Source organism: Liolophura sinensis, chromosome 4 (genome assembly GCF_032854445.1).
Source record: "Liolophura sinensis isolate JHLJ2023 chromosome 4, CUHK_Ljap_v2, whole genome shotgun sequence".
NCBI classification, from domain to species: domain Eukaryota; kingdom Metazoa; phylum Mollusca; class Polyplacophora; order Chitonida; family Chitonidae; genus Liolophura; species Liolophura sinensis.
This window is the reverse complement of record NC_088298.1, coordinates 15,719,181-15,739,523: the sequence shown is the minus strand read 5'-3', so window position 1 is coordinate 15,739,523 and position 20,343 is coordinate 15,719,181. Positions and strand designations below refer to the sequence as shown.

Genomic DNA, 20,343 nt, shown 5'->3' with positions numbered 1-20,343 from the left:
TCCAAAGTTTTTACTTTTTTTAACATAAATCCTCTTAAAACTTCTTTCCTTTAAAGAAATTTCATGTTAGCTATTTCATTGTTTCATTTTATTTTTTACATTGTTTGAAAATATTGCAAACTGATGGTCAATATTTGTTATATTTTTTTGGGTACATATATTTTTCCATTCTGGGCATAATGAAGGCCATTCATTCATGCTTAGAATAAGGCATATAAAGGAAAGTATGAAAACACATTTGGGATATTAAAAACGGGAGTCCTATATAAATGTGGAAGGGAACATAAGCATGGTCTAGGCATCTTCAAAGTGGACCACCTGATGTATAAAATAGCTGTTAATTCTTAGCCATGGCAAAGGTGCAATTCAAGCCGTTGCTAGATGTGTTAAATGGAATTGCTTATAAAAGCTCTAAATAAATGTTTGAAAATTAATTTCAGAAGAGACGAATCCATACTTGGTAATATTTGCATTTCACAACACAAGCACGTACGACGTAAAACACCAATCAAATAAATAAATAAATAAAAAAAAAATTTTCTCTTTTTTTTTCTACCCAACACTTTGCAGAACATAAACCCATGAATAATCTAAGAACTTCGACATTAAAGAAAGTATAAGCATCCATGCAAAAATAAACTGCAACCTTCCGCAAAAGCACAGCTTTATATAAAAATATAACTTTCAAAATGCACCAATACAATGTTTTTTAACATGTATGACAAACAGCAGAAGACAAGTCCACAAATAATAAAGACACTTATTGATGGACAGGCAATGCATGCAGGACAGGTGAAGGCAAATGTAAATGTGGGGCTTGGTTCCATGAAATACAGCTTCCACAATTCAGCAGGGACTTAAATTTGGACTTGAAACTTTATTTTGATGTCTGCCTCAAAGATCGACAAGATTAATCTTTGAGTTTGGAACAAATTTTGAGGGGAAACTTTGTTTCAAGAAACCATAGGCCCAAAGAGACCGGACAAATATATATCGAGCAATGGGGGACATGAAGAGGGTGACATGAAGAGGGTGACCTAAAGAGGGTGCTACAGATGGTGAAGTATCATTCCAGTTGTTTTTGTGTTAAACAACAACAACAACAAGTCACATGACAACCAACAGCAAACCTTCGATCTGAGTGCTCCAACCCCATGAGGTTAAGATACGAAATGTTTCGCCGGATAAAATCATTTCTGTCTCTGACATGTCTGAAAACAGGGAGATTAGTTCATGGATGTGACTAAGGGAGACAACTCGTGGTGAAATGATATATATATATATACACAGTGGTGCAACAACAACAACTTTGGAATGGAAATGAATGGTGAATGAAATGTGTGAGTAAGTATACAGATGACAGGATGAATTGATTGACTGGGCACTAGAATTGCAAAGCTGTCCTAAACTGAAGTCAGGATCTGATCACAGCTTGTGGCTGCATTTCTAGGACATTATTTTATTATCAGGTTTACAACAGTATGTGTAAAAAAAATTAAAATAAATTCAGCTCCAGAGATACAGCCAGGACTGACAGTTCTTATTTATTTCGCTGAATCAATATTTCTGGAGTGCCGTGATGTGATTTTACGTTAAATGCCAACAGACTTAAATTCACAACATATAAATTTAATCAAACAGCCACCGCCAAATCACACCTTCTAGCCACGTTAGTTTGTGCTTTGCCAACAAAGCCAAAAAAAAAAAAAATTTTTTCAGCAAGGCCAAAACTTGGTTAAAAACTTTCTTGATGTTCCATTAAAAGTGCTGTTGGAAACAAGTCAACTGGCTGTTAGTTTTCAATGTCAAAGTGCCACTGGAAATATGACACCGTGACCACACTGTTTTATCTCCTTGCTACAAAAAAACAAAACAAAAAACAACAACACATTGACACATAGATTGATGGACTGATATTCCAAGTTGTACTGAAAAGAAATTAAGTTACACGCCTTGGTGTTCTGCTTCAGGAATGTTGACAACAGGAGAGCCCAGATTAATCCAGCAAACCTTTGGCAAGTAACTATGACACTTTCCCACATGTGCCACGCAAAAGAATCTAATGTATTACCTAAAAAATAATGAGGGTATGAGAGTCGAAGACAAAAACACGCTATAGAAATGGCTCATTAACCCACGAAGAAAAATATCTGCATATGTGCACTTAACAATAATAAATATGACATGTTAACATTTAAATGTAATGATCAAACTTACTTGTGTTTGAGCAGTAATGTTCGCAAAATATTGCCCCGATTTTCTTCTGTGATCTGATCATTTATGATCATGTTTTCAACAACACTGTGGAAAATCGACGGCAGATCTGTGGCCTCTAAATCAAGCAATAGAGTACCTGGGGGGGGGGAGGAAAAATTAGATTCTTGAGATATAAATTTCCTTATTCACTGATTATTCTTTTTGATGAACTCATGACAATTTCACTTACTTATTTATTGGATTTGTTGCTGATTTTAATGGCATAATCAAAAATTTTTCACTGATACAGAACTGATGCAAAACTGTCATACAAGTGTCATTACACGCTTACTGTCACCAAGACTTCACAAACACTGAGAGCGCAATTTTACTTACCTTAATCCCTCAAACTTTTCACGTAAGAAAAAGCAACCTTCTGTGCAAATTTAGGCACATTTTTAATTTGACTTTAGATACAAAACTACATTGCTTGGATTGGTCAGTTTCAGGGCTTTACAAAAAGTATATGCGCCCAGATGATTTATTTATTTCTTAATTAGCAGTTATACATTCCTAAGGTCATCTAGTATACATTTATTTACATGTCTTTATTTGATTGTTTTGAGCCACGCTCAAGAATTTTTCACACATGACCACAGGTTTAGCCCGGGTGGTGTCTCAGTGTCTCTGAGACGCTCTATTTGTGACAAAATTCACATGGAAGAGACGGGAAAAACAAAAGAGAATTGGAGAAGAGACAGCCTGATTTCAAATTCTGGGTACATCTATGCACATGGCCTATAAATGCTCTGTATTTAATATGCACTGGTCACTGAAGAAATCTTTAAAGCTAAACCTGGAAAATGCTCAAAAAATACACACCTCTTTCAAGGAGTTTGCGTAGCTCAAGCAGACTGTGAAATGAAAGCGAGGCGACGTGAGGTTTACCCCACCTCTCAGCACCCTCTTCTACATCTTCTTCAAACTTGATCCAGCGTGCTTTTTCTCGCCACTCCCACTGCCAGTTGGACGCGTCGCTGTGAAGAACATCTAACTCCACAAAAACCTGTGAAAAAAAAAAACACAGTAAGCTTTAAGGTGTAAGTATGTATTTTCACTTTTGAAACAGTAGTATTCTAAACATATGTATCGAAAAACATTCTGTAAAGATTTACACGCCTGCCTTTCTTCGTTGCGCGCTTTTTTCGACACCAAAGCTACTGTAATTCTTCTAATTTTTAGTCAAACATCAGTAGTGCTGAAACCAAAAAAATTACATTTCTGTCTCAGTTTTTACTGAAAAGTGAAGATACATGTATGTATGTAGATATTGCTCATTAGGTAGACTATTAAACCATGTGAGGAAAAAAAATAACTGTTTATTCCTGTTACAATTACATGTGCATTGGCTAAAAAAAACCAACTAGATGTCCCAAAAATGAGAAGAATTACAGTATATCCAATACCTTGCACATCTGCCTTAATAGATAAATTTCTAAAATACTTATGTTTTTCACATTTCTGTGTTTCACTTTTCCAGATCCAATACACATTCTCTGTACATCAGTTACATGTCGTTTTGTATATTTACAAACGTCAAGAAGTCCAATACATGTAAAAATCCAAGAGCAAGCTAAATTAATCTAACATTTGTTTTCCTAACCCTTTATCTATGTATGTAAAAAAATATACATTTTCATATAAGCAATCTGACTTTGACAGCCAGAGCTAAACTGGCTTGCAAGTAACATCTTTGTGAGCAGACTAATGTCCATGAAATGAGTCAAAAATATATGTACACATTAACAGTGAAATTTTCTAACAATTAGAAAATGAAAAAAAAAAAAAAATACAATCGTTTTTGACCTGGATTTAAATATCCAGGCTTGTAATGAATTTAGCTTGAACCCCATATGATTTGACGAGCAAATTTTTCTACCATCTTATTCCGCAAATAAACATTAACTTGCCATCTCCGGATCCTTGGATTGTCCCAAACAACCGTGCATGTCTGTAGCTTATAACATCAATCCTCATAATGTCAACTTATTCAGCGAAACAGAAGCTCTCAAAAATTTCAGATAAACGTGTCGCCATTAAGCTTTATGTTTTGAAATACACAAACACAATGCTGGCGAAGTTTTACTAATTTTTTTGGTTAAAAAATGTTATGTCGGGCAGGGGGTCTGAGCTTGGCCACAGGCTTAGCCCAATTATTTCCTTCCACATGGGTCATGTGACATGCAGACATAGTGGAGAATTTTGTTCGGCGGATTTTGACAATGTTCAACGCTACCTGCAGTATGTCACACGAAGATTAAACTAAACTATTTGAGGATATGATGACGAGACGCATAAAAAGCCTCTGTTTACAGTAAATATGTTAATTACCTGTGCAAACTAAGACCAAATATATATATAAGTAAATAAACATGATCTGGTTGTCTTTACTTTTCAAATACCATTTTCAAGTCAAACTACTCCAACGAATTTAAGATTAATTATTTTGTTAAGGCTGTAAAGTCAGCAATACCTTAATTATTACCGTCACATAGACAGTCAATCTGCTGTTTACTAAGTCTACATTGCTTTTTTTAAACAACTTATACAAGGTAGTAAATACTCTAATAAATGTGTACTTTTTAGAATAAGAAAAGCATAGCAGATCTTAAACTATAACATACATTTTGATAACGTAATAATTCATAAATCTAAAAAACATGAAAAAAAAATAAAGTTACAGACATTACAACCAAGAAAATTTTTTGTAAATGTATTCATATGATATAAAAAAGAAACAAACTGGAGGTGCAGATGTGAATGTGTGAATGGAAGAGAAGAAAAGCAGGAAAACATCCAAGTAAAAAACCACACCAGCTTACCTCATGGGGAGTGTGGTCAAACTTTTTCTTAAACTTCAGGAATTTTTTCTTTTCTTTTTCTTTCTTCCCTGTGTGTGAAGTCCCACTAAGCTTCTGTATTTTGTGTCGGCGGATTCCACGGACATCCTCCCATCTGTGACCTGTGAAAAAAAAAAAAACAAAGTCGCTTAACAGCTGCTTTCTAACTTGATTCGCTGAGGTAAATGTATAGCATAGGTTACCTGTATTTTTACCTGTACTTTGAGGAATATCACACAAGCAAAGACATCAGATTTATGTGTAGGCGGAAATCAGGAAACTGCATATAAGTGTATCTTCCAAATATAAACTTAAAAAGGTGCTTGCAAAAGTTGGATTTGAAATCTTGACCTCCCAGGCGAGAGGTTGGTGGTTAACCCATTTCCATTCAAAATAATATCAGTGGTAGTAGGCTCCTGGCATAGTTACATGTATTTCCAATGGGAAAGTTGTTAATTTCATCCATTCTGTTGACCAACTCTGAATTGCTACAGAATTGTTTTCCTTCTGTGGACAGCTTGATAATCTTATACTGCCATGTTTATCTTTTTTTTATTTTCCACAATACCATTGGCTAAAGGTCTATGGCTGTTTCAAGAGCAAATTACACTGTATAAAATTTAAGAAATTTCTTTTTATAAATACAATGAACAAGGCTGAATAACTTCCTTTCCTTCAAAGTGCCCAAAATAAAAAAAAAACATACATCTGAAACTTCACGATGTATTGTTTTGTCTTACAAAAGTAGCAATGAAAAAATAAAACTGATTAACATAAACAATTTAACAAAATGCGCGTAAATTACAGATGAATGTCACTCACTGGCCATGTCATCCAGATCTGCTTTCTGTAACATGGATGCCTCGTCCACCTCCGTGGGAACTCGCTTCAACAGATTATCTAGCTTGACCTCACTGCCCGGCTGCCGGCGAATCAACAGGTCCTCCATTTTGAACTGGTCATGATGATGGTGATGCCGGTGTTTGGATCTTGATTTTGTTGGTGCGTGACTGCATTTACAAATAATTCATATCATTTTGGGATATACCTTAAATGACTATAAATTTCGTCCAAGACTAACTTAACCATTTTTCCTAATTCTGAGAGATCTGTTGATTTCAGAAAGATGTTTTGAGGTTTGCTTGAGGCATGGGATGCTATTTTACTGGAAAATTGTAAGTTATTTGCCTCTAAAAATGCTCTTTTGTGGGTGAAATTTTAAGTCATTTCAAGGGTACATGTAATTCAGCAGCTGGCAAAAAGAGTAAAATAGGTCACGGACGAAATTTGAGGTCAAATACAACTGACTTATTTACTTCTTTTTATCACTTTTTTCAGATAAGAGAACACATCATCTTGTAAAATGGACTCACCCAACTGGATCTGAATGGCCTGATGTACGTGGTGGATAATTTTCTTTGTCGCTGGTCTGTCCTTTATCCACAAGGTCTGTATCACTGGCATTACCTGGCAAGGTCAAAGAGCAAAGGTTAAACATTCATAATTATGCAGGTCACAAAAAAAGTTTCAAAAAAGGTTTCATCCTCAGTGAACATTTCTGGTGTAATCAACATATTTGAAAAATGACTGACTGAGAGATTGTGGTAAATTTTGTGGCCTTTTCATCTAAAAACAGCAAATGAACTTACATGTAGGTGAAATGCGACTCCGCTGAACAGAGCCTCTCAATGCACAATGATGGAGAGAATCTGTTGTTTGAATCAAGGATCTAGCAAAGCCATTTGTTCACACTTTCACAAAACTTTATTTATTTGATTAGTGTTTCACGCCGTACTCAAGAATATTTCACTTATACGACCGTGGCCAGCATTATGGTAGGTGGAAACCGGGCAGAGCCCAGGGGAAACCCACAACCATCCACAGGTTGCTGAGAGACCTTCCTACGTATGGCCGGAGAGGAAGCCAGCATGAGCTGGACTTGAACTCACAGCGACCACATTGGTGCGAGGCTTCTGGGTCACTATGCTGCAACAAAACGTTGTAAGTCAATTTTCAGAATCTGATGCGTTGACACTCACCAAAGAAAAACTGTACTTTTCCCGTGCTGCCAGCACTCTGCATGCTTCCTTTCCGACTAGGGTCGGGATCACTGGCCAAATTCACCTGAGCTGCATGCTGGGATACCATCGGCTCGTCCTCGATTTCCTCGAACATCGGCGAGGGCTGAGGTTCTGCGGACGACTGTCTCTTGAATTTCGTTGCCGCCACAGATGTGGACGAGCCTTTCTTGGACAGGTCTCCGAGTGAAGGCGGCTTAAGGCTTCCATCGCTAGCGGCTGGGGTTATGGACTGCCCTGAGGGTTTAGCGGACATGTCCGACCTTTTACCGAGAGATTCATCCCCGATGTAAAAACCAACACTGGTCCCAGGGGGTGAGCCTGGGTGACCCCCGGGGGACACAGGTCCCTGGGCCGGTCCTGGCTGCTCCATCGGAGCTGCATTTTCCTTGTAGTCCACTTCATCCTCCTCTTGGCGAATCCGCAGAATTTCTTCCTCTGGGATGTCCAAGTCTTCTTCGGAGTCTTCTTCAGAGTCCTGGAAACACCACAGCCACGAGACTGAATTACCATGTTTTCGCATATTAATGAGCACCTTTCACTGCACCTTTCTTCATTTGATATTTGGGGACAAAACAACATTAATTGGGTTGGCTTCAATTACAGCGCTTTACAAAAAGTATATTATTATCAGTCTACACAAAATAATGCCCTCTAAATATGCTTTAATAAAACATTTTCTTATTTATTTGACAGAATATTTCAGCACTTTGATGGGCAGAAACCAGTCAGTACCAGAAGGAAACCCACGACCATCCACAAATTGTTTTTAATAAACATATTACAAACCTGCATTGAAGAATTACAGTACAGATTAGAATTTGTACAAGAAACCAGATAAATGTACAGGTATTTTCAAGTCAAAAGTCTCACGGGAGATAAACCAATGCCTACTGTGTGCTGCTGCTTTGCACCCTTGGCTCAGATCTACCTTTTTTAATTTTTTTAATAAAGTAATTTTTTTATTTTGAAACTATGCATGCGTCCATGTAAAGTTTCAAGAGTCAAAAAGAATCAGACAAAAAATTTACCAGTACAAAATTTTATGTAAATTGCACAAAAGTGCAATTAAATTGCAAATTCTGAGGGAATACATGTACAATGGTGTCAAGGTTACCCCTTCACACTAAACAAACTTGTGTGTGTGTGTGTGTGTGTGTGTGTGTGTGTGTTTGACGTTTCACGTCCTACTTAACAGTTTTTCAGTCATACAATAATGAGGAGTCATTAGGTGTGTGCACATACAGTGTGTCATCTTGTGGAAGGGTGAGTTCATGCCGCCAAAGTGTGGGCGCCACCGAAATTGTCATGCTGAAGACACCAGGCATGACACCCAGTCAGTTACACTGACACCGGGCCAACCAGTTCAGTTTCATTGCTTTAACCTCTCAGTGCCGGGCGCCAAGCGAGCAGCAACAAGTACCATTTATTAAAAGTTTTAATAAAACTTTTCTCAAAAAACTTTTTGGGTCTCTCAACTTCAAGGCGGACGTTTCTAACCATCAGGCCACCAAAGCGGGTTCCAGTATCGTACATGACCCAAAGTTGCGCCACTGACTGAGCTGAACATTTTTCTAGATTGTGAGAGTTCTACTGATCTAGAGGCTTTGCATCCAAGGTAAATGCAGGATAATATATTACTGGATAATTGTTGCATGTCCGCAACAAAAGTAATGCTTTATGACATTTACTTATTTACTTCTTAGTAAATACACTTAGACGATGGTTGCCAGCATTATAGTGCCAGGAAATCTGCACAGCCCGGTAGAAACCCATGTCAATCTGCAGGTTGCTGCCAGACCTTCCCATTATCAGCCTGAGAGGAGGGCAGCATGAGCAGGATTTGAACTCACAACGACCACATTGGCAAGAGGCTCTGCATGACAGTTATTTGCCTCTATTTGTTTGATTGGTGTTTTACGCCGTACTCAAGAATATTTCACTAATACGACGGCAGCCAGCATTATGGTGGGTGGAAACCGGGCACAGCCCGGGGGAAACCCACGACCATCCGCAGGTTGCTGTCAGACCTTCCCACGTACAGCTAGAGAGGAAGCCAGCATGAGCTGGACTTGAACTCACAACGACCACATTGGTGAGAGGCTCCGCACGACAGTTATTTGCCTCTAAAAATTCATTTCTTTGGGAGAAATTTTAAGTCATTTACATTTAAATGAATAAATAAGTTCATACCTCCGAGTCTGAGTCGTCAAACTCATAGTCCTCATTTTCCTCTGGAATCGACGGAATTTGAGCAGCTGTCTTTGACGGAAAATTCCGCACTGTCTTTAACTTCCGTTTCTTTTTCTTTTTAGATTTTATTCCCTTGAGAGGTCGAGATTTTTTTATGGAGTGGCTGCGTAGTGCTTTGAGTGGGTGGTGCACATGTGGAAAAGTCATTTGACGATGACCTGGGCACAAGAGATCACATCACATTCATATTAAAGATTTCATGTCTTCTGACACAAAGTTCATGTAAAATGCAAGTTAGTAATCACGGATAGAGCTAACAAAACCATCAATCAAATATCTAAATGACTTCATGCAATATTACTCTTTGTACTTAAATTCTTTTGGCACATCCTCTGCAAAGGAACGGGGGTTGTCAGTTTTGACATCCTAAAACTGCATATAACATCAAATCTACTGTAAATCTTTTTGCAGCATACAATTATTATGAAAATGATGCCAAACTGATTTGCTTGTGTCACCAAAGACGCAAGCTTCATAAAACTCTACAAATTATTTCTCTACTTTTATCTCTAAATATTGGTGGCAGAAGTGGTTGAAAAGGTTGAAGACTTAGAGTATATCTATGTATCTGTGAAATTGAGGTTAATAAAACCAGGTTTAAGATGCCCATTTTAATACTGTACCTAACAGATTATCCACAAAATAACAGTGACATACATGTAAGCTAACCTTGTTGAAACTTCCTGATTTAAGAATACATGACGATGACAATTTGGGGGGGGGGGGTCCAATTACTGTATTTCATCTAAAGTTTCGCCTTTAATAATTCACCTTCAGCAGCACAATAAGATGTTAAAATGAAAATTTTGATGTCAACACATAAGTTTTCCTGATAAAAAATTAATCAGATAAGTTGTCCTATAAAGTGAATGAATCAATCAGAAGCAAGCAAAGTGTGTCCCAAGAAAAATGCCAAACTTATATCTGCTATATATGTTACTGTGATACAGAAGTACATGTAATTTGATTCTGTATATTGCTTTGTATCTGAAGGCCTTGTGGAAGAACAGTTTTTATTTCAACTGACTGAGTTATTGTAAGTAAATACATTTATTTATTTCGCTGTTATTATACTCAGAATATTTCGCTCATAAATATGATGGAGGGTCCCCATTTTCATGAGATCGATACACATACTGTAGATATTATTATTGTTATGCCTATATCATTTTTAAACTACATGCAAACGGTATACTAACCAGCCTCTCGTACTATTTAACATCTAGTTAACTGATACAAAAAAAAAAAGAACAAAATAAACCTACTTCTGAAGTCCTCTTCACCAAATCCTCTTGGATCTGAAACGACAGGATCGGACGACAGTGACATGACATCAAAGCGTGGGGCCTTTCTTTTACGAACATTTTCTCCACATCATCGTGTAGTGTCGAGATATGCGCGACACACTCCTCTTTGTCCATGTGTCCAATATGAGGCACACACTGTTCGGCAGCTTCGATGGTAGACATATCCAGCACAGTCTCTGATTGGCTGATTTCAACATCTCCGTCTCCTGGGCTTTCATTTTCTCCCAGCAGTTTGTGACTTTCGCTCTGCGGCAACAATCGCACGGATGCTTCATCCATAGTACTCTGAAAACAACAACAACGGCAGATGTCATGATGAGCATGAGACTCTCCAATCACATGGGTAACATGATTTCGAACGACTGTATATAACAAAAACTTATTCCATTATAATTTACTCAGCAAAATAAAAACATAAAAATTACTCGAGCTTTAAAGGGATAAATAATCCATGCTGTTTGGCTGACTGTAAAGAGCTAGAGAGTTAAACCCTGCACAACAATATAATAATAATCTGCCATATATTTAAAATCCAGCTAAAGTTAGGCATATCTTTCAAACCAGTCAATCAGATTTAATTCTGTGTTCCTTTAACACAAGGCAGTCGGAGAGTGCAAACTTACACCAAAGCAAAGTGTAAAGATTCCCTCAATCATTAAAAGGGGAGAGCACTCTACATTTGTCTTAACAGTGAAGAATCATTTTAAACTATTCCCGGGTACGGATGCCAATCTGGATTGCCACCAAAATTCAATGGATTGGTCCACAGACCATAAGCACAAAATTCCATCCAAATTCAAACTGCGCTTTGTGCAGATGCAGATGGGCAGACACAGAAAAATGCCAACAAAAACACACTTTCCTTTGCTCAAAGTAATAATTAAATTTTATAATGTTGATATATACACACATGTACAGCATGTGCATAATAAGTGACCATTTTTAATGACAAAAACTTTCATAATTGTCGAAACAATGACTTATCAAGCACATTTTGTGATGGAATGACCCTTAAATTCACATCTAATCAAAAAGGAGACTACAAACATAAGGACTGTTGTAAGTATTACAGTTTGTTTTCTGGAAATCCGTGACAGAACGTATGGACCTGGCATCATAACCTCAGCAGGACAATAGCAATAGTCTGTCAGCAACCTACAGATGATCTGTCAGCAACCTACAGATGATCTGCCAGCTACCTACAGATGATCTGTCAGCAACCTACAGATGATCTGCCAGCAACCTACAGATGATCTGTCAGCAACCTACAGATGATCTGCCAGCAACCTACAGATGATCTGCCAGCTACCTACAGATGATCTGTCAGCAACCTACAGATGATCTGCCAGCTACCTACAGATGATCTGCCAGCTACCTACAGATGATCTGTCAGCAACCTACAGATGATCTGCCAGCAACCTACAGATGATCTGCCAGCTACCTACAGATGATCTGTCAGCAACCTACAGATGATCTGCCAGCAACCTACGGTGATCTGCCTGCAACCTGTTAATGGTCCTGGGTTTACTCCGAGACTCTGCTCAGTTTCCTCCCACCATAATGCTGGCCGCCATCATATAAGTGAAATATTCTTGAGTACGGCGTAAAACACCAATCAATTAAATAAATACATAAATTAGCATTATCACTAACAGTACATGTATAGGTTCATGATTGCCTTTATGTTGTTGTCTGGCATTATTGTATCACCAGCCAGCAATGAACCCCAAAATGTTTGTAATAGTGAGCTCAATGGTGCTAATAATTGTAGCTTGAAGCTACACTAGCAGTCTTCTCTGAAACATGGGACCAGGAATGTCCTGTTGAAGGTATGCTGAGAGATTATTGATAAACTTGGATAGTACAAGAAAAGGTATCCCTGTACATGTACCTCTAAACCCCATGTCACCTGACACTGTGTTTCCATCATATAACAAATGGTCAGGCAGCCTGACGCCGAAAGTTTCAATACCTGCTTTTAATTTAAGGTTAAAAATATGGGCTGTGACATTTACATTGTACTTGGGCTATTGAATCGTCCAATAATACTAAAATTATTATTCCTACAAATCATAAATTCCATACACATGATGATGATAACCAGCTTCACCAAGTATACCATACATGTATATACCAAAAACCCACAAGTTGATAACAATTAAAACAATCTACACGTAACCTGAAAAAAAAAAATTCAACACATGATATCATATGTTACAGTACAACTTTCTGCTATACAAAACTACCAGCAATGATCAGTAGCACTAGACACTCAAAACCTCAAAATCACACTTTTGATAGCAACTCTATATTTCCGATAACAAAATTTATCAAATTCACAAAAAAGCCCTTAATTTGAAGCCCTATAAAGTGGCTGAATCAATAAGAATCAAGCAAAATGTGTCACCTGAAAACTGCTACGTGAAATACGGTATCTGCACAAGTGATAAAGCTGTTATCATACAAGTGTCACAACTACTCTATGTACCTGTCAAATTCCCTCACCTGTTTACAGTCCACTGGACAGGTGTTAAATGTAATCCAGATAAAAATCTTACAAGAACAACAAACTATGCACCCAAACCCGGAGCTTACGGAAATTCTTCAAATGCTGGGGAGAAGGAGCCGGAGCTAACCCAGCCGGACGAATATCCGTATTGTAAAAGTCTGTTTGTTTGTGTCAGGTACATTTTCACTCGTTAAGTCTTCCCCTCCTGGGGAGAGACAGGCTTAAGTCTTCTCCTCCCGGAGATAGACTGGATTAAGACTATGATCACCTGTCGTAAATATAAAAGTACCGGCTTGACCAACAGGTACAGACCAACAGGTACAGCCCTATGTTTTGCTCCTCTGCTGGCAATTACACTTGCGTAAATATTCTACTAATCTCTCACCTGAGCTGAACATTCTCTTAAAATTGTTTTTCTTTTTCACCATACCTGCAACATGTACATCAAAATAAACAAACAGTGTCTGCTAGCAAATGCTTGAGCTGCCTCGTGAAATTTTAACGGCTACGCAATGGAATTTGCTTTTTTTTTTTCTTTTAATTTTAAACAATCTTTTAGGAAGTTTACATCACAAGGTGAACTTGAGAAGTAAACATTACTGACTAGATTATAAAGGGCATTTTGAGTTCAGTTCAGACAAGGTGGGTGGGTTAGATGCTTGGAGGCTATTTTGCATATGAAAATCTTAGTAATGATCATGCGAGAAAACTAAAAATGTAATTTTATTTATTTATTTGATTGGTGATTTACGCCGTATTCAAGAATATTTCACTTATACAACGGCAGCCAGCATTATGGTGGGAGGAAACCCACTACCACCCGCAGGTTGCTGACAGACCTTCCCACGTACAGCCGGAGAGGAAGCCAGCATGAGCTGGTCTTGAACATAACAGTGACAGCATTGGTGAGAGGCTCCTATATCCTAAAAATGTAAAGTTTTAAAGTAAAAAAGTTTTAAATACCAGTACATACATTTAACCCTACACATATTTATCACATGAAACTCATGACTGCAACTGGAGAAGAAATAGATACAGAATATGTTATTGCCACACCTCTTATTTGCCCTAAATCCTTTCACATGCGCGAAAAGAAATCAGCCGACCTCATTCATGCACTCGTATGACTCTAACAGAACAATAAACATGTACCTTGGGCCAGCCAAATTTATAGTCACAAGTCGTCACTAGCAAACAATAATTGACAACACTAAACAGGATATACAAGCACCACACCTCCAGACGTCAGGTTAAAGAATTAGTGCTATTTATTAGGTCAAATTTTGAGTTTAATTAATATTATAATAAATGTGCATCTATTATTATTACTAGTATTACGAATTTTCTTATTTAAATGTTGTTTTACATCGTACTCAAGAATATTCCAATTATACAGAAGGGCAGTAATGGGGTCCGCCAGCCCTCTACAAAGGGAAGCAAATCTTGTATCTGATAAAACAGCAGTGCCCTCTACTTAATTAAATAACAATACCACTGATTTCAACACCACCACCAGTAATCATGAATAATAAAAGCTGACATTGTTATTCAAATAGATAGAGGGCACTGCTGCTTTATCAGTTACAAGATTTGCTTCCCTTTGTAGAAGGCTGGTGAGCCCTATTACACTAGAAATATCTCAGAAAAAAATGTTTCATTGATTATACTATTATATAATTCATAACCAATTACTACACACTTATATATGTCAATTAAGATGTAAAAACATAACATGCAATGTCCTCAGAGGTGCTCCAAAATGTACGAAACATGTTTTACATCCTTCATATACAGCCACATGAATATACAGTCAGTGCAGCCATATACATTACTTTCATATAGGATAGAGTTCATTTTGTAACTTGGAAACTTAAGACTGTGATTGGCTGAAATCAATACCAAGTGGCAATCTGTAATGAACTGGTAGGGAATGAGCATTCCTATAAAGAAATCCTCATTAAATACATGCAGAATCAGCAATAGCAGGATTTCACGTCATCTTATACAAAGATCAATGACACAATTTAATGCTGAATTTTTGCGACAATAGGCATGTCCATAGAATGAAGCAAATGACACCTGCATATCTCACCTTATAAGTATTGCTACAGGTATACTAATATAAATGTAAGCAAAATTTTGAATTCTTTTGAAACTTTTAAGATCATGCAATACCCTTTCACATTCCATTTCTACAGCAGGACAGAGTATTTCTACAAAATTACTTAAATCTGATGTATAAAAAACTTCCAATTCTCCTGGAGTATACCTACATGTATCCAATTTCAAAATTTCCACTGGAGATAAAAATCTCCTCTTGGATGCAGGCACCAGAGCATAATTACATATACATTGCGTAAGAGGACAATGACCTTGTATCAAACAAAAAAAAAACCATAAACACAAAGATAGGTAGGCCCAGACTTGAACGTTACCAAAAATAGCCAAGTATCAAACTCAAAGTCTTCTTTCAAAACTATCAAGTTTAGTTCAACACAAGTTCAAGGGTAACAAACAGGTATCTCCAAGTTCTCAGAGTTCATCGCCAAGAATCCCAGCAACCCACGTATTTTCATTTTACTACCACCCAATGAAAGATAGCTTAATTGTGTCAGCATTTACCCAGGCTTATCGGAAGTCCACAGGCTCTACCCTTAGAACCACCATAAACAACCAACACTGTTTACAGGATGACCCAAATTAAACAGTACTGGCAAAGATTAATTATCAGCTGAGTCTAACAAACTTACAAATTTGAAAACAACTTATATGAGGATCATCGGCCTTTACTCTACTGATAGTTAGCTGGTTTGGCTTGTACTTCACTGCCACTTTAAGAGTAGTTAAGCAATGAATTGTGTACTTTAATTTAATTATCAGGAAAGAGAATCTTTTCCATCAAAATGTGCAGAAATTTATTTTTGTATCTGAGCAGTCATAAAATATTATTCAATCCAACATCTGAAAAGTTGCATGTGTCTTAGATAAAACCTCCATACCAAAAAAAAAAAATAAATCAAGGACAGACAGGTGTACTTTATATATTTATTGCTACATTTCGTGCAAGTATTATTTTAAGGATGATTAAAGTGTAAAAACTCACTTTGCAAATAGCAATCTTTGACAAACCAAAGAAAAACACAACACAACTTCCTGTCCAATATTTCTATGTTTGATAACGTGATAAAAGTTTTTAAGCAAGTGAAACCCCCCCAAAAAAACATGTACATTCACTGAGACACGATGCCAGTGAAAACTACTCGCCAGTGAGGAAATAATGGGTGAATTTGACCTGAGCTGGTAAGAGCCTTCCTTAACGAGGGGCAGTCCACTGGTGAGCGTGTACTTGATCGCCACTTTAAGAGTAGTTATGCAATGAAATGTGTACTTTAATTTAATCATCAGGAAAGAGAATCTTTTCCATCTAAATCTGTAGAAATTCATTTTTTTTACTAGCTGACCTCCAGCTCTGTAGCAAACTTCATGTAACACTTTGAAACTCTTGATTATCTCAAATCAGCTGAAAATTCCCATCCTTGAAATTAATTATTTATCTGACTGCATGGTGTTGACTTTAGTAAGAAATTTCGCACTTTTATGACGGCTGCAGCCAGGTTTATGGAGGACAGAAACCTGTGTGATCGGAATAAACCACCCACCTTTGGCACAAAACTGACCAACTTTCCCACATGGGAATCATAGGTTTTCACCCAAAGAGAAGGTTCAATGTGCTATATAAGAGGCAAACAAATGCTCCCTAACAAACGTCATATAACACCACCCCTATGGGCCTAACACCACCTCTATGTGCCGATGGGTCACTCACTTGAATGTAGCCACTAACACAGACGAAAACAGTTGAGGCGGGGAAACCCCATCACTGGGAATTCCCCGCAGGTTCCACAACCCACTACCTAATGCAGAAGGGCAGAATATCTATAGGAATCAAAACTGGGTCCACTTTCACAAAACTTTGTTAATCAATTGTACTTAACTCTTCTTTCTTGTTCTTTCAGAGCAATTTATGAATATTTGTAATTTGAGTATGGGGACAAAAGTAAATTGGTTGGTTTGGCCAATTTCAGGGTTTCACAAAAACTGTCATTTTATCAGTGTACACAAAATAACCCCTCCAGAATATACCTGAATATACACCTGACAAACATGCAAAAAGGTTGAAGATGTGATATTTTTGTATTTACTGTGCACTTTTAATATTTTATATAACATTACACCTCTAATTTGTTAGCAATCATATACATTGATTATGCATGTATTATATGTGAAGCCTTCAAAAGAATTTGCAAAAGAACAGCTTCACAGATGATAATTACAAGACTGAAATGAAAATGTTCAATCATATTAAGCTCAATAAACAAATGAATTAACCTATAGTAGTAAAAAAATAAATGACAAAATCAAAACTTCAATACTTTTTTTTTAAAGTTAAACAAAATGTTAAGATAACAAGGGTCAGTGAATTGATTTCATAATTCTATTAAGTCAACAAACTGTTTACAAAACAAAATACATAAACTCACATAAATTTGTCTTATCCCACACAAAAATATCTTGAAGTCAGCTGTTCCAAAAAAAACAAGATGAAACTCTTAAAATTTTCTCACCTTTCTATCAAAGCAACTATGTATTTTGTGGTATTTCTGCTTCCCGACAAGACAGTGAGTGCAGCAAAGGAAAATATGTGATGTGAAGTGACGCATAATATTAAATTTGAACATGTGAACTGCTTATCTACTGTTCATCCAGACAGGCCCATGCATTCACGTTCTTAATATCCAAAATTCTCAAATTCAAAAAAAAATTTTCAATTTTCCATATATATTTTTTTCACAATACAAGTCATTAGGGAATTTAACTTGGCCTGCACCAATGCATGTTAAGAATTCGTGTAACTTCCTGCTTGTCAAACCACAATGTAAAATTATCCGTAAAGAAGCAAACATTTTTTGTTTAGTGGACTGAAAGTTTGAAGAATCGGGGCATTATGATTTATAATTTCTATAAGCAAAACAATTTCATTAATATAATTTCATAATTTTCTACCAAACCATCGGACAAGCATCTTACCTGAACTCAATATATACATGCAGTATCACACTTTTCACCTTTATAACAAATAAAAATGTTTAAAATCCCACATGCCAGTTTGACATGACAATATCATCCATACCAAATCCACCTATCCAGGTATGTTGCGCGCTACCTGAAAAACTCGTTAGTGCCTCTACCTGTATAACATGAGGACAGGCCTCCTTCCTGGTCAGTTATGATGTTTCCTTGCTGAGACGAAGGACGAGAATGAGACAAATTAGCCACAGGAGGATGTTGGTACGTGAGAATCACTTGCCTTATGAAAAACTTTGTTAAACTGACATAACCAGATTTCACGACAGGGTCACATATTTGTTGAAATAGTTAGAGATTCCAAAGTGTTTTTTTTTTTTTTCCCCCACTTCTATTTTTGACAAGTGGTAATATTTGTCTGGAGGGAGGGGAGTCTTACATAACATTTCAGATAATGATATCTCCTGACCAATTAACCTCTTCATATCAAAAGTATCAAGTAAGTGACAACGTAACATTTTATTACCAGGTTGGTACATATTAACAGAAAGATAAATTTTATTTTGTATTGCTGCAAGTCCAAATATTATTCAATCCAACATCTGAAAAGTTGCATGTGTTTAGATAAAATCTCTGTACCAACAAAAAAAAAAAAAAAATAAATCAAGGACAGACAGGTGTACTTTATATATTTATTGCTACATTCCGTGCAAGTATTATTTTAAGGATGATTAAAGTGTAAAAACTCACTTTGCAAATAGCAATCTTTGACAAACCAAAGAAAAACACAACACAACTTCCTGTCCAATATTTCTATGTTTGATAACGTGATAAAAGTTTTTAAGCACGTGAACCCCCCCCCAAAAAACATGTACATTCACTGAGACACGATGCCAGTGAAAACTACTCGCCAGTGAGGAAATAATGGGTGAATCTGACCTGAACAGGTAAGAGCCTTCCTTAACGAGGGGCAGTCCACAGGTGAGCGTGCTTAGTCTATACATAACACGAGGGTGTAGGTGTCTATTTCTACCGCAGAATGACATGTTCACAAGTCGATGTATAAACACGCACAGCGAGCCCTCCCCTGTATCACATTACATTACAAGAAAAGTAAACATACTAAAAAGTTTTCCTCAAACAGCATTTGTTTTTTTTTTCTGTTTTTTCTTTTTTTTTTGTTTTTTTTAACACATGTAAGGGTGCCTGAAAAATTTAGCCGCAAGATTTTAAAAGTGTACAGAGAGTACAGTTGGTAAACACTCGTCTGGTATGGAATTGCCAGAAATATAGTGAAGAAAAAAAGATGAATTTTCGCACATTTTAAGTTTTCAGGTGGCTCTATCAACACGAACAGTGTTATGACCATAGAGTTTCAGGTGCCCTAGAAAACAATCACATGTACAACAATTCAGAACCGGATTGGAATTTTAATGTTCAGCCCTGAATTTTGGTTTGCTTACTGACACTTGTAGGATTTTCAACAACACATTCATTTAAAAATGTTACATTTTTTTTTCCGTCAAAGGAATCTACAATTTCTATTGGTAATTTTTTTTTCTTTTTTGTAAAAATCAAATGACTATTAAAAATTCAAGATTTTTAAAACTGTAATGTATTCTGTGTTTAGTTTGTAAGTAAGGAATATACATCAAGTTAAAAATTATCTTAGAAATAGGGTAAAAAAATATTTGTACAGCATGTATTTATACCTACATACACCTATTACATATCTATAATAACATGGATCATTTTCAAATTTCATAAACTCTAAAGTGGAAAATATTTTCTGACTAAATATTCACATACCTGTGTTTGAAATGCTGATTATACATTTATAATAGCTATAAAATTCCAGGTAGGATTCAATTTTATAATATATACCAATGGCTACATCCACGTGTACATTGTACTTACCAGTCTCACTCGAGATAACCATCTGCATCAACAACAACAACAGCCAGTGTGTTACTCTCTTAAGTAGGCATTCGAAGAACACACCCCTAACTTACAAC

The 20,343-nt window shown here is 36.7% G+C and overlaps 1 protein-coding gene across 1 annotated transcript in view; it reads right to left on the bottom strand.

Moving 5' to 3' along the window:
- LOC135464965 (band 3 anion transport protein-like) overlaps window positions 1-20,343 on the bottom strand; it is a 71,746-nt gene that overhangs the window by 21,974 nt on the left and 29,429 nt on the right. Inside the window, 10 exon segments of the mRNA XM_064742551.1 lie at window positions 1,131-1,211; window positions 2,218-2,353; window positions 3,079-3,262; window positions 5,079-5,218; window positions 5,919-6,106; window positions 6,470-6,563; window positions 7,136-7,652; window positions 9,368-9,585; window positions 10,693-10,783; window positions 10,786-11,019. Of these exon segments, the coding sequence (XP_064598621.1) occupies window positions 1,131-1,211; window positions 2,218-2,353; window positions 3,079-3,262; window positions 5,079-5,218; window positions 5,919-6,106; window positions 6,470-6,563; window positions 7,136-7,652; window positions 9,368-9,585; window positions 10,693-10,783; window positions 10,786-11,019 (1,883 nt within the window).